A 14,003-nucleotide genomic window follows, 5' to 3' on the forward strand; every position below is an offset into this window, starting at 1 on the left:
TGGTTACATCCCTAAATGACAATAACACCCTTAAATAAAATTTAATTCCCAATTCAACCAGAATCTTTGCAATCGCTCTCTCGTAACAGTTCTTCTCGAAGCAATTTTGAAACAAACAAGGTTAGAAAATTGTGTTTTGATTTGGTGTTTTTCTCTCATTTCAATTCATGCCATTGTTGTGTGTTTTGCATTTGGTTTATGCTTTCAATTTGGTATGCATGTTCCTGCGTTTTCCAATTTCTACATCGTGGGTTTTGTGGGTGCAGAGGCAAGCGTGAACTAATCTCACGTAGAACACGTGAACTCAGATTAGTTGAACATCAGTTTTAATTTTTTGTGTGCATGGGTTCTTTGATAAAGCGTGAACCAACTCAGCTTGATAGTCAATTTAGATTACATTTCTTTTTTGAAAGGAAATTCTGATTACTCTTCATTTAAATTGCTATTAGTGAGTAGTGACTGCTTCTTCGATTAATCAAACTTAACTTTTTATGATGCTATTACTGATGTATTTGGATGTGGGTGATGGTATCAACTTATTGTTCTACTCCAGTTAAAAAAAAAAGACTAATTGTTCTACTTTTTTGTATGCATACCATCTGTTTGAAAATTTGTCTCAACAAAGTTGATTGCCTTTTTATTAAAATTTGGATGACCTGAGTATGATAAGGGTAAAATGGTTACAATTTACCTCTGTCCATTTCTTCATTGAGTATTCATCGAGTTCTATGTAAAATGGTTCCTTTTGTATTGTTAATGATGTGGATTGAATGATTCATTTGATTTATTGCTTCTTTATACACGAACATTGGTTAACCTAACAGTGACGAAGTTATACATAGTCTGTGCCAGTTCATAAACATTGCATACAGCTGTTTATTAAAAGGATACCTTCGCTTTTATAAGTTTAATTCGGATTGTTTTCTGTGTATGTTCTACTCATGTTATGTACATTAGGCATTATATGTGAAAATCTTTTGATTTTGATGTTAGAAGGTTGGATGTGGAAGTAATTTCATTTTAATATGCACAATATTCTAATTTACAATATACTATTTAATAAATAGTACGATGCTTTATAAACTCTGATTCTAATATTTATTTTATTTGTGTGTTTAGTGGGAGACTGTTCTTTTGATCTGGAGTGGACTCAACACACCTAATTGACTTAGAAGGATGAGCGAGCTTCTTTTCGATGACTTTTTTAAGATTGTGGATGTAAACCCAAATGGTGAAAAGTATGACAAGGGTATGTTGATCTCTCATTTTTTTTTTTTTGAAGATTAAAGCAAAAAAGGTTCAAATTGTATTTGTGCTATGGGGTCTTTCAGATATGCAAAGTTGTTTTATTGAGTTGATTGTGTGATTTTATACTGGGTGAAGCAGCACCCTGTGTCTTGAAGGCTGCCTCAACAGAAATCGTAGATGGTTATGCTATTTTTTTTCTTCCTGTTATCTATTTGAAATTACAATATTCTGCAGGTAGATATGTGATATTTACTGAGGAATCATATCATGTGTGTGAGTAAATCAGAGCATCATATAGAGCAGAAGTCAATTAAGAAAATTGAGGAAAAAAGTTTTGCTTTTGCTCTGTAAGTAAAGTGTACTAGATGACAAAATATTATGAACCTTGGAGAAGTCTAGTATATTTAATAATAGAAACATTCACCACTTAGGATGCAGATTTGGCAGTCTGTTAGAGAGATATGTAACCTATGAAGCATGGACTCTGACACGACACTGATACGGACACGTCGACACCGCTAATGTAAAAAATATAGGACACCGACACCGTTACTTATATGTTAATTTATTTAAAGACCGTCTAAAGTGAAAATTAAAATACATATATAAACATCTAACTCGAGCAATTTCTGTCATCAGAAAAAGTTCTACAACAAGATATCATAGTATTTGACATTTATCTAACTCTTACTTGATCACCATTTATCAAAACATGTGCAACTTTTGTATCTATGGTGTGCGGAAGCAAGAAAGATTTTTTTTGTTTTGTTTTAGATATTTGTTTGACACAGCTCGTATGAGTGTTACATAGGTGTCGGACACCGATCGTAGGAGTGTCGAAGTAAAGAAAAAAAACAATTATTTAGGACAGCGGTTCGACATGTGTCGTACAAGTGTCATAGGAGTGTCGGACACCGACGCGTGTCGGACACCGCGACACGCCTAGTCCTCGAGGTGTCCGTGCTTCATATAAATCGCATACAGTTTTTGCAATGTGTTGTGCAATATGCAATAATTATACTACTCTTCAGATGTCATTTTAGATATCAAATCCCTGTGTATTTTGACACTCGTTTCTACATGCTTCATTCAGTGATATAGCTCTGTAATCCTCTCTGTTTGTATATGTGCTTTCCTCCTGTCTACATTCTTTTAAAGCTCAAATTATCAAGTTTAAGTTGGCATGAATTTAACAGTTTCATGAACATCTTATTATAGTTTCTCGGATTGTTGCACGTAGCGAGAAGCATGGCATGCACATGCTTCTAGATGTAAATACAGAGATTTATCCTATGGACAGAAAGGAAAAATTCTTGCTGGCTTTATCTCCATCTCTTGTTTTAAATACCAAGGTAAATTTAATGCTCATTTTGTTTGTGGTTCCATGCTATATTATATTTTTATCCAATATAAAAGCAGACATTTATCTACATAGTTCAACCCTAATATATGCTTTTATTATCCACTTGATCTTTTGCGGACCCATTTCATAAAACCATTCTTTCAATCTCTCACATATCATGTGGATTATGGAGGTTCCTTCTACTGGTTCTGCCTAAGAAGTTTATCATTTTTCTTACTTAGTTTTTGATACGTCATATTAAAAAATTGGAATACCTCTTACCCGAACCTGTATTGCCTGTATTTAGCAACATAGGCCAGTCAAGGTAAATTTGGAATGACAGGGCACTGAGTTTCATGTGATTCTCTGTTGTCAATAGCGGCCGAACGTGGCGCGGACCGGCCAAAAACAACAAAGCGCGACACAGTGCTCCAACGCGGAGCGTTTGGAGAAAGCGGATGAAGCGGGTGCAATTGCGGACAAAAGCGGGCGCGATGCAGGTCAAAGCGGGCGCTTTTGACAACCCTGTGTAAAATACTAGATTTCCCTTCATTTAAAACCGTTTTAAGGGTCATTTTTGTAATTTTCAAAACCCTAACTATTACTCTTCTCCACCAGAACCAAATACACAGCCACAAACTCAACTTCTTCATCGTACCAACAAAACAAATCCATCTCCTTGTCTCATCATCTCAGAACCCATCTTTGTTCTCCTCTCTTCATCTCTTGATTTCAGAATTTGTCAATTTGTTAGTTGTTAATTGTTAATTTGTCAATTTGTTTAATTGGGAGGATGAACTTGTTAATTGTTAATGTTTTGCAGTTTTGTTACTTTAAGCTTTAGAGGCTTAAAGTGTCGGTTTCCTTGAATTTTATTAGTATTTTTTGCAAATATGTTTTATGTTTTGCTTAAGACTTGTAACTTTTATTTCAAATTAGGAATACTTCATGAATTTTGAGTAATGTTTAAGGTATTTTAGTAATTTTTTTAACAGTATAGTATTTTAATATTAAATATATTAGTGTCCGCGTCACCGAAATAGCGCCCGCACCCCGCGCCGCGTCAATTTTTGGGGTGGCCGCGCCGCGCCGCATTTCCGCTTTGACAACAGAGATGTGATTAAATCCATGCATTGAAATATAGGACTCCAGTTTGTAGTTGAACCATCTGAGAAAGATCCAAAAAACGACTGTTAAATGGTCATATCTAAAAGAGCCGTAAACTCCTTGTAATGAAATTAAACCAGTGTGGTCTCTTGCATCAATATTCTATTGGGTTATCTATCTCAAGAGCCATCCACTGGATTCAAATCTCCTCCTTCTGTTGCGGTGGCCTTCTCATGCCCTCATCCCCTCTTTATATCTCACGACCACATGCTACTTCCCCCTCCTCGTTTCTAGTTTATACTTCTTTCCTCTTCTCTTCTCCCTAGATCTCTTTTTGAGGAAGAGATGAAAACTGGGTGTGACATTTGGACCAAATATGAAACTTTTAGTATGTAAGGAACGAAAATGAAACCTAAAAAAACTCGAGAGATCAAATATCCAATTAAGTCTCCATATCACCATGGGTTGGATGACACATAAGGAACATGACTTTCCCTTGAGGAAAAACAAATGGTGTTTGTTGGTCACTTGACGGAAATGGTCTAATTTGGTGTAACTAGTAAGAAGGATTTCTTTCTTGGTGTCTCAAGTAATAAGTAAATATAAATTGTAATCACAACATTATGTTATTGAGCATTTTCAGTTAGGATAATTTTTGTTTCGTGCTATCTACAATAGATATATGTTAAAGTTATAGCAGTTTAAATGATTTTATTTTCTCACAAGTACTGGATATTGCCTTTACACTAAATTGGTTTTGCCTCCAGGATGGCCCTGTTTCAATTCAAGAAAAGTTTGAATATATTATGTATGGAAGGTTATATGACATTAAAGCTGATGGACTTTCACGTTCCCCACCTGAAGTGTATGTAAATGTTTCCCATGTTATATTGTTGTATTTGTATTACTTCATTTTATTTTAATCAGAAATAATCACCAAGGAATGTAGTATCTTATAATGTTGTCATTATACATGATATCAGAAAATGCTTTGATTGATCCATATAATCTAAGTCGACCTTAACTAGTGACATGACAAGCCCAGCTTCACCTGACAAAGTGAACCTCTGGACTAGGAGTTTTTAGCTTTCTGCTTATTTGGATGAGTTTGATTATATTACTGTTTGCTTCTAGCTAAATGAATCAAGCCTTTGTTCCTATAATTGTATTGCGTGCAACACAATAAAATGCTTTTCAAAGGGTCCTCGGGGTTGCAGGAATAACCAGAGTGCAAGTTCTTTTTTATGGAAGTAATGTATCATTTTTAAGGAAGGAAAGTAATATATTATTTTATAATTAATATCAATGGGGTTTGAGGTGTTCCGCAAATGATTTGTAGGCCTTGAGGTGCCAATCTAGTTTGGATTTCAGACTCCATTTTGATGGCTTTGCATGTCAATCTGGTTTTTATCAAGAAAAATAAAATCAATCGGGTCTTTTCTTCTAATTTTGTAGTTTCTATTTGGAAATGCATGAATCCAGTGACTTATAGTTTTGTTTCATGAGACTAGTCATTTCTCTCACTGAGCTATTTTATCTTGCTTCAGGGAGGTATATGCATCATTTGGTGGACTTCAGCTGATGCTGAGAGGCGATCCTTCCCACTGTGTCAAGTTTGCAGTCGATCAGAAGTTGTTTTTACTAATAAGGAAGCTTGAAAGTTGAACTGATGATCATTACCTGTTGCTGAAATGATAAACACACTAGCATCATCAAGTTCTAAGTAATTTATCATCTTGTGTTGGTAATTTGTTTAAGATAAGTTGTGTAGCATGTATTTTGGGAGATTAAATTTTGGCTTTGGATGGTTTGCTGAAGCTTTTTTGAGCATATTAATCTTTTAGGTATGGAAATACTCTAAAATTTCAGAATTTAATTCAGAACATTTTTACAGGCTATGACTATTTTATTAAATTCAAAGATTTTCACAAAATTTGTTTCACCAGGTGGTTAAGAGTTAGATTTTTGATCAACAAGTTTATGTAGTTAAGTTCTTCGAATGAGAAAAAAAAAAAGTGTTGGGTTGAGTTTTATCAATTCAACAGGACTATCATGCTTAGATTTTGTGATATAAGGGTCTGTTTGGTAAACCCAAAAAAGAGCTTATAGCTGATAGCTTATAAGCTCGTCTGACAAAAAAAGCTTTGTTTGGTAATGCTTTTTTACAACGAGCTTCTAGCTTATTTCAGGAGCTTATAAGCTATTTTTCAGAAGCTACTTCAAGTAGCGTTTGAGCTTATAGCTTATAGCGTCTCACTTTTAATTCCAATTTTACCCTTATTAATTTATCTAAAATCCATTTATACCCCTTTATAATTTATTTAATGTTAGTTACATTTATATATTTTGTTTTGACTAATATATTTACCCTTAGCACATTTTAGTGACATATATATACCTCCCCGCTGTGTGTTTTTTTTTAAATGATAATATACCTCACTTGTTTTTTTTTCCTTGTTTTGAACTGTATAATTTGAACCTTGAACCGTATAAAATTGTTTCAAGTCTTTTGTGGAAAAAAAAAAAAGTTTTATGTCTATTTATACCTTCCTTGATTGATAATGCATTTAATAATTCAGTAAAATAGATTTCATGAAGGTCCCGTAAAAAAAAATCAAGAAGATATTATTCATTATATCTATCAATTATTATTGTTAATAATACTTTTTTTTTTGTGTTATTAATAATACATTGTGATTTTTTTTTTTTTGAAAAAATTAATAATACATTATGATAACTGTCAATTTTTTTTTAAGAATTCTGATAACCTTCAATTGTTGGGTAAAGTATAAACACTCAAATAAAAATAAATATCAAATAAAATTTTAGTGAATAAAATTTGATTTATAATATAGAAGATATATTAGATAGGCATTGTAGCTAAGTATTTTCCTAAATTTATAAAAAAAAAAAAAAAAAATTTAAAAAAAGTTAAACTAAGAATTCCTTAATACTTTAATATCAAATTTTATTTTAGAGTTACATATCAATTTATATAAACTATATTATGAATTAATAATACTCATTTTACATTTATCAGCTAGTTGAATCGCTTATTTTACCAAACACTTCAACTAGTTTATAAGCTATCAGTCATCAACTATAAACTATCCGCTATTTTTACCAAACAGAGCCGTGAAGAAACCACCTTCATTCGCCCATTTCTACAAGAACATTCCATCTCCACTCACAACTCAATCTCACACATGAAATCACACTTTTTCTTTTGCTCAAGATTCCTCTTAGCTCCAAACCCATAAAAGAATAAACCACTTAAAAAGAATCGCAAAGATTTTTAAAACACCAAAGTTGGTCTCCTCCTCAAATGTCTATTTTGAATGCAACATATCAATAGTCGTCGAATAAATCCTAGAAGGGCTTCTACAAGGTTTTTGAAAGGGATGTTTTGGCTTGAAGTATGACATCTTACTTTGAGATGAGTAGGTTACGGAAGAGAGTGAGGAGTGAGGGTCAGTTTGAAGAACTCTAAATAATTTTAATTTGAGGCTTTCAATATACTTTAATTACAAAAGAAAATTGCTTTTTTGACATTGAATACTTTGACATTGAATACTTCCTATTGAAACGCGTAAAATCATAATAAAAAACAGCAAAGCCAACGGCAGTTAACTGCCTATGGAGGAGCCAGCGACAATTAACTACCGCTGGAGGTAATTTGATCATTTACTTGTGTCAATAGAAAGTATTCAATGTCAAAAAAACAATTCTCATTACAAAATATATTTTCTAGATTGGTTTTCCATTTAAAGATTTTATGAGTTTCTTTTTTATGAAGATGATGATGAATGAGACACCTCTCAATATAAGCTCTTCTGCAAATATGACATTTCTTCATTACAGTTTTGATTAAAGTAGAATAGATTGTAGTGATGTGTGTCATAGGTCAAAACTCAAAAGTCAAAACAGTGTTAGAAGTTTCTTTCAAATTTCAATTATAGTGTTTATTACTTCGTCAGAAAATTGATTGAATAGGCCTAATTTATGTTTTAATGAGAAGATTTTTTTTTTATTATTACTACTAACTTGCAATTTTTTTTTTTGCTTGGATAGCATTCAATTTTGAATTATATTTTAAAACTGATCAAAATATAACTCAACTGAATATATAAAATTTAGCCTTAACTTATTTTGTTATAATATATTAAATTATATTATATGAATTTTTCATTTGAAAAATTAATATTAAGTACTTGTATTAGTCTAATGTTAGAAAGAGAGTTTTTTTTTTTACAAAATCGGGATGAGAGTTATAAGATTGATTTGATGACTAAGGTGAAGAGTTAAGAAGTAAAATAATAAAAGCGATATCATGTTCGATTCCCAACTCCAAAAAATAATAACAAATATATTGACATTGAAGTTATTTAAAACTTTTTTTTTTCTAAAAAAATTTATGTAAAAATTGGTCTTGAAAAGATGTTAATAAAACTTTTTTAAAATTGAAAATTTATCATCTTGAGATTTTGATTGTTTGAAAAATCTTAGCTATAATTTAGCACTTAATTAGCTAATATTCTTTTAATGTTGGAAATTCACTTTTTATATTACATATAAAAAAATTCACCTTTTAAAAAATTTTAGGTAGAAATAATTATTTTTACGGAGATTTTTGGTAAAAATAATAGTGCATCATTATACAGACCAAAAATAAATGCAAAAAATAGTACAGCATCTTGTAATATCGGGATCTGGAGGACCCACCCACTCCGCCCCAAATTTAAATTCCAATCCGAAAGCGAAACCCAAACAAACCCATCATCTTCTTCTTATTTATATTCTAGGGTTTAGGGTTTCCTCTTCCTCGCCGCATCGGAATCAATGGCGACAAACGCATCCGAAGCTGGCCGTTCACTGATTAAACAACTCGCTTTCACTCAGAAATCTTCTCGTGAGAAAGCTCTCAAACTCGTCTTAAAATCATGGCTTCCTTCTCGATCCGAACAACTTCCTGAAGAAGACGCCAAAAAGCTCTGGAAAGGTCTTTTCTACTGCGTTTGGCACTCCGACAAGCCTCTTGTTCAAGCTGACCTCATCGATCGTCTCGCTTCGCTTCTCTTGACACTTCATTCTTCATTCACCGTTCAGTATTTCTCCACTTTCTTCCTCACTATGCGTCGCGAATGGTCCGGTATCGATGCTTTGAGGTTAGATAAATTCTATCTTCTTATTCGGAGATTTGTTTCTAAGAGTTTTTCGCTTATGAATAAGAATTCATGGGATTTGGAATTTGTGAAGTTGATTGTGAATTGTTTGGATGATGCTACTTTTGCTTCGAGTGATAAGTTGTTGCAGGGAAAAGGTGTTAATTATCATGTTGCTTCGGTTTTTCTTGACGAGTTAACACCTTTTCTTCCTGTTAAGGTGAGTGTTTTGGAAGTGCTTTTTAAGCCGTTTTTTACTGTGGTGGGGAAATTGCCTGATAAGGTTTTGTTAGGGAAGATTAAGATTGGTTTGTTTGATGTGCTGTTGAAGAATGGGAAGAAACTATTGGAGATTAAGAAGAGTGGCGGGGATGAAGTTGCTGATGGCGATATTGTTAATTTGGGAACGATTGCGTTGGGGATGGGTTTTGCTTCGAAGTTGTTTGAGTTGGGTTCTGCTCCTGATTGTGTTCAGGGGAATAGAAAGATTTTGTTTGAAATGCATCGTGAGTTTTTGCAGCTAGAGAAGGATGCTGTTAATTCGGGGTTTGAGTTTTCTGTTCCTGATTCTGTTGATCGGGATGACGAGGAAGTGCCAGATTTGGTTCCCATTGTTGAGGTTGATGCTGATGTTGTTCAGAATGGTAAGTTGCTGAAGAAATGCAAGAAGGAGAAGAAAGGTTCTGTTGATAAAGCGAAAAAGGAAAAGAAGAGTAAGAAGAAGAATAAGAAGAGTGATGCTTCTGGTTTGAGTTCCGAGATGAATTCTGCTGAGAACGGGGATAAGAATGCTGCCAATGAAAATGGTGGAAATTCAATTGATGAGGTGGTTTTAACCGAGAGTGTGATTTCAAACCTCCAAAAGCAATTTGAGAAGGTTGCTGCGGAAGCTGGTTTGGAAGATGGTGTTGCAAGTTTATGTGCTACACCCAAAGCTGCCGGAGATGTTTCTAAGAAGAGAAAAAGAACTAAGAATTCTAAAGGAAAGACATCTCAGGATTTTGATTTGAATGGTGGAGATGCTGAAGACTCTGCAGTAGCAAAGAGCGGGGATAAAAGCTCAAAGAAGGTAAGATTTTCCATGAAAAATAACTTAGTATGGAAGCCACACAGTCCTTTACCTCCTCAGAGCTTGAGAATTCCTCCCTCTGTTACACCCAGAGGAAGTGCACTCAAACAGGGTGTACCCCCAGGTCCAATCAGAGAGATGCCTCTCCAAAACAAAAAGGCGAAACTGAAGAAGGCGGGTAGAAGGACAATAATTGGTGTTGTACCATCTGTCAAGCGCATGAAGAAATTAAGATCTCTTTCGGTGTGATTTCCCTGATGTTGTTACGGGGTGATATTTCCATGATTTATTTTGTTGAATTTTTATTGGTAACTGTTATGAAATTTTGATACTTTATTATGATAGATGATTTCTAGGCCAAGTGAAAAACAAATTGACTTTTAGCTTACAAACCATGTCTTCAAGATCGTTTGGTTGACTAATTTGTGGTTCATCTACATATCCATGTCATTTCTTGCTAGATTTTGTTTTATGGTGTATGTTGCTATCTTATTACTATGATTATTGATAATATTCTTGTTTTAACCGAAAGCCTTATAATGCTTGATGACGATGACCTTGAAATATCGAGTACTGATCATACTGATTTTTCTTCAAACCTGAGCTTTGTTGGGCCTATTTGTATGATATTGAAAACTTGTTGAGGATTTGCCTTTCTGTAGGATTGAGTGAAGGGTTGTGAACTTGTGACATGAATGAGTCTGATCAGCAGTGGCTGTCACATATTTGTAAGATATTGATAGCCTGTTGAAAATTTGCCTTTTTTTAGGAATGACTGAGGGGTTATGAACTTGTGATATAAATGAGTCTGTAATCACTAATCAGCAGTGGCTGTACCTGCCGATGTTTTTCTGTTTGAGATGGATTAGAAGTTGAACGATGGTTCATTGCTTTGTATTGTGTGTTACTTGATTGGTACCTGCTTTTTATGATTAACAGGGAAGTCCTTAGGGTCCATGGAAAGGGTGAAATCATAGTACTCTGCCTCGGTGAAATTTCAACACATTGAGTTTATTTTGCTCTTTGCAAACGTTTCTTATGTGTGTGTGTGTGTGTGTGTGTATTCTGATAAATTGGTTGTTAAGGATTTTTTTCTTTTCTTTTTTGGAGTGATATACATGTAACATGTGGATTAATTTATCCTCAAAAGATTGTATTTAATACAAACAAAAACTTTTATTTTTTTTAAAAGGAGACATGGATAAGTGAATGTATCTTGCTTCCACTTAGGCTAAACTTTCTGAGTATATGTCTATTTTAGATAGTTCTGCTCCTTTCTAGTTTTCATCACGAGGTTATCTTTGGTGTACTACGAACCAGTGTTAACTTTGGAAATAATAAAGAAGCTATAAGAAATAAATCTCTTCCATGATAGCTTCATGGGAAGACTGTGTCTTTGTGCATTTATAACTGCAGGTACCAAAACATTGTCTGGTGATATCTATGTTGCTCAAAAGTCAGTTTTCCCTATATCGAGTGAATTTCAAGTTTAAATATATGGAATGTCATTATATTTTTTTCTAATTGCTGTGAAAGTCGCTTCCCTCATGGAAGTTATCCCCTCTCATTTTTGAAGGCCTTTGTCTGTCTGGAGATTCATTTTTTCTGTTTGTCAAACAACATTCAATGAAAGAGAAAGTTTATATATTTCGTAAATATTGAAACTAAAATTCTGAAAATGCAAATGGGTTCTTGGGTTCTTTTAGAAATGAGTATTAGGGTTTTACTGTTTCCAAAATATGTGATTGATGAGTGTGAATACATGAGACCTGGAAACATCAGAATTTGGAATTTACAAGAGAGCTTGCAGCTGATTCTAAATTGTTTTACTTTAAAAGATGTATACTGAACCGAGAACATTATTATATTATAATGAAAGTTCATGAATTATGACCAAATGTTAATGATATAAGCATTGGAGTAGGCATCATTGGTACTGGTGTGTTGTATGTTGGCATCTCTTTCTAGTTTTTCTTGTCAGCATTGGGTTATTCTTGGATTGCTAAGCTGAATCTGTTTGAATATTTTGTGCACTCCTTGTGCCTTATATGGGTTGCATTTATAAATTTTGCTGCTTCAATTTTTTTTGATCGATATAAGTTTTTATAGGGAAATATTAATAGTTAAATATTTAGGAGAGGAAAAAATGTTAGTAGTTGAGATTTAATTTTAGACCTCCTGCATATAACACATTTGGTGCCCTAATCCAGATTATGCATCTGATAGTTTTTGGTTTTACATATTTTTTAGGCAGCATATGGTCTCTTTTGATCACCAAACAACTATCAGATGAATCAACATTTGTGTTAATTATTTTGTCATGATCTTTCCGTTATGACTCTAGTTTTTCCGGTTATGGCATATAATGAACAAGAGACGAATATAAAAAAAAATTATGTCAAGTGTTGGGTCATTTGATCGTGTATGATTTTAAAATGTAAAGATAAAAAAAGCTAAGTAAATGAGAAATAAAGATAAATACATATGGTGTCATATGCAATAACTTTTAAGGAACTCTAAAATCGACAACGTTTTGCTCCCTTCTTTTATTTTATTTTTATTTTTAATTTCTAATAGTTTACTAGCGAAAATCAAACACATAAAATACATTTTTTTTAGGGAAAATCTGCAGAAAAACACATAAAGTACATAAAAGGAGAACGGTGAATCTTGTATAATCAAAATTTTAACACATATCTTGGAGAAAGATTAATGTAATTCAAACTTCTCTTAGAGAAGTTCTATATTTTCGCATGAAAAATAGGAGGAGAAATGTAATTCAAAGTTCACTAGAAAAAGAGTGTAATTTTTTCATAATATATTTTGCATAATAGCAGAGAAGAGTATATGTTCTGATATAAAGTGTGAAATGTAATTTAATCCCTCTTTTAGAGAGTGTGTAATTACTCTTTTTTTAGGATCGTTACTCTTTTTTTTTTGTGAAATCAATGAACTTCTTTGAATTTTATTTACATCAATGGTAGACAATTTCTTAAAAAGGATTTTTTTTTTTTTATACATACCCTTCATCCAATCATACAATAACATATTATACCTTTATTCCTTAAAAAAAACATATCATATTTTTATATAAATTTTATTTTTGGAAATATCGATATCCAACGAAATTCTAAGGTACATACTCACCAAAAAAACATTTAAGGTACATAATAATTTACTCTCAGACAAACATATCATAATAGTTCTCGTGATAGCTCAGTTAGTATAAACAATACATACAATATATATATATATATATATATAAACATGTGTGATATGAAAGATGTATTTTGTCCATGAAACAATGAGAAGAGAAGAAGTGAGGTGGCACATTGTAGGGATGGAAGTGTCCCTACTAGCACGATTGCAAGACGTGGAAAGTTTGGACGGTGTGGGATTTGTCTATCTTTATGTAGGGGAAAATGGGAGGGGCGGTGCCCTGATTGAATTGGTTACAGATTCAGTTTAGGTAACTAAACCCTTTTTCATTGCCAACTGTGATATCTTTATGGTGCCACCATGGGGTGTGGGGTTCATTTGGATGCTTGTGATCAGCACTTGCTCACTTAGGTCCCACATCAATATCTTAACTTTGCCTAACATCAATTTTAAATTCTTGCTTAGCATAAAACTACTTTCATTTGCTATCATTCTTAATACATGTTTGATATCATATTGAATAGACGAGATCATGCTGATTCTATGATTTCGTAAAAACTAAAAAGCATAGAATTTATAAAATTATTGTAATTTAACTCACTATAATACCAAACATACATATTTTCATTTGTGTCGTTCTTAATACATGTTTGCTATTACGTTGAATTAAACTGGATCACGCTTGATTTCATGATTTCGTAAAATCTAAAAAGTATAGAATTTATAAAATTACTGTAATTTATTATAAATGTATGAATCTTACTGCAATACCAAACAAACATAGACAAAACCATATATATAATAATTAATCGTATTGACATAAAAACAAGTAGTAAAAATCAAGTCTTTTCACATGACCATCCAAAATAGAGCACCTTAAATTGGGTGTTTAAATTGAATTCATATGTCCACATCA

General features: G+C 32.9%; 2 protein-coding genes across 4 annotated transcripts; both read left to right on the forward strand.

Moving 5' to 3' along the window:
- Positions 1–5,592, forward strand: LOC11441441 (DNA-directed RNA polymerases II and V subunit 8A). Of its 3 annotated transcripts, none has more exons than XM_024781077.2 (5): positions 1–120; positions 1,120–1,249; positions 2,467–2,600; positions 4,465–4,562; positions 5,245–5,592. In XM_024781077.2, exons 2-5 carry the CDS (start codon positions 1,177–1,179, stop codon positions 5,360–5,362), a joined length of 423 nt encoding a protein of 140 aa, XP_024636845.1. In that variant the 5' UTR covers positions 1–120; positions 1,120–1,176; the 3' UTR covers positions 5,363–5,592. The 3 variants fall into 3 exon arrangements, with proteins under 3 accessions (XP_024636845.1, XP_003610520.1, XP_024636846.1); XM_003610472.4 differs by lacking the exon at positions 1–120 and adding an exon at positions 139–212; XM_024781078.2 differs by lacking the exon at positions 1–120 and adding an exon at positions 329–448.
- Positions 5,593–8,422: 2,830 nt separating this feature from the next.
- On the forward strand, positions 8,423–10,453 carry LOC11442702 (ribosomal RNA processing protein 1 homolog B). Its single transcript, XM_003610473.4, has one exon. It carries the CDS (start codon positions 8,537–8,539, stop codon positions 10,175–10,177), a length of 1,641 nt encoding a protein of 546 aa, XP_003610521.1. The 5' UTR covers positions 8,423–8,536; the 3' UTR covers positions 10,178–10,453.
- The last annotated feature ends 3,550 nt before the right edge of the window (positions 10,454–14,003 follow it).

Source organism: Medicago truncatula, chromosome 4 (assembly GCF_003473485.1).
Source record: "Medicago truncatula cultivar Jemalong A17 chromosome 4, MtrunA17r5.0-ANR, whole genome shotgun sequence".
Lineage (NCBI taxonomy): Eukaryota > Viridiplantae > Streptophyta > Magnoliopsida > Fabales > Fabaceae > Medicago > Medicago truncatula.

Bases quoted from the DNA above. Each gene is read 5' to 3' on its own strand.
- LOC11441441 (XM_024781077.2), top strand. From the start codon at position 1,177: ATGAGCGAGCTTCTTTTCGATGACTTTTTTAAGATTGTGGATGTAAAC. The intron at 1,250-2,466 runs GTATGTTGATCT...ATCTTATTATAG, and splicing joins TGGTGAAAAGTATGACAAGG to TTTCTCGGATTGTTGCACGT. The intron at 2,601-4,464 runs GTAAATTTAATG...TTTTGCCTCCAG, and splicing joins CTCTTGTTTTAAATACCAAG to GATGGCCCTGTTTCAATTCA.
- LOC11442702 (XM_003610473.4), top strand. From the start codon at position 8,537: ATGGCGACAAACGCATCCGAAGCTGGCCGTTCACTGATTAAACAACTC.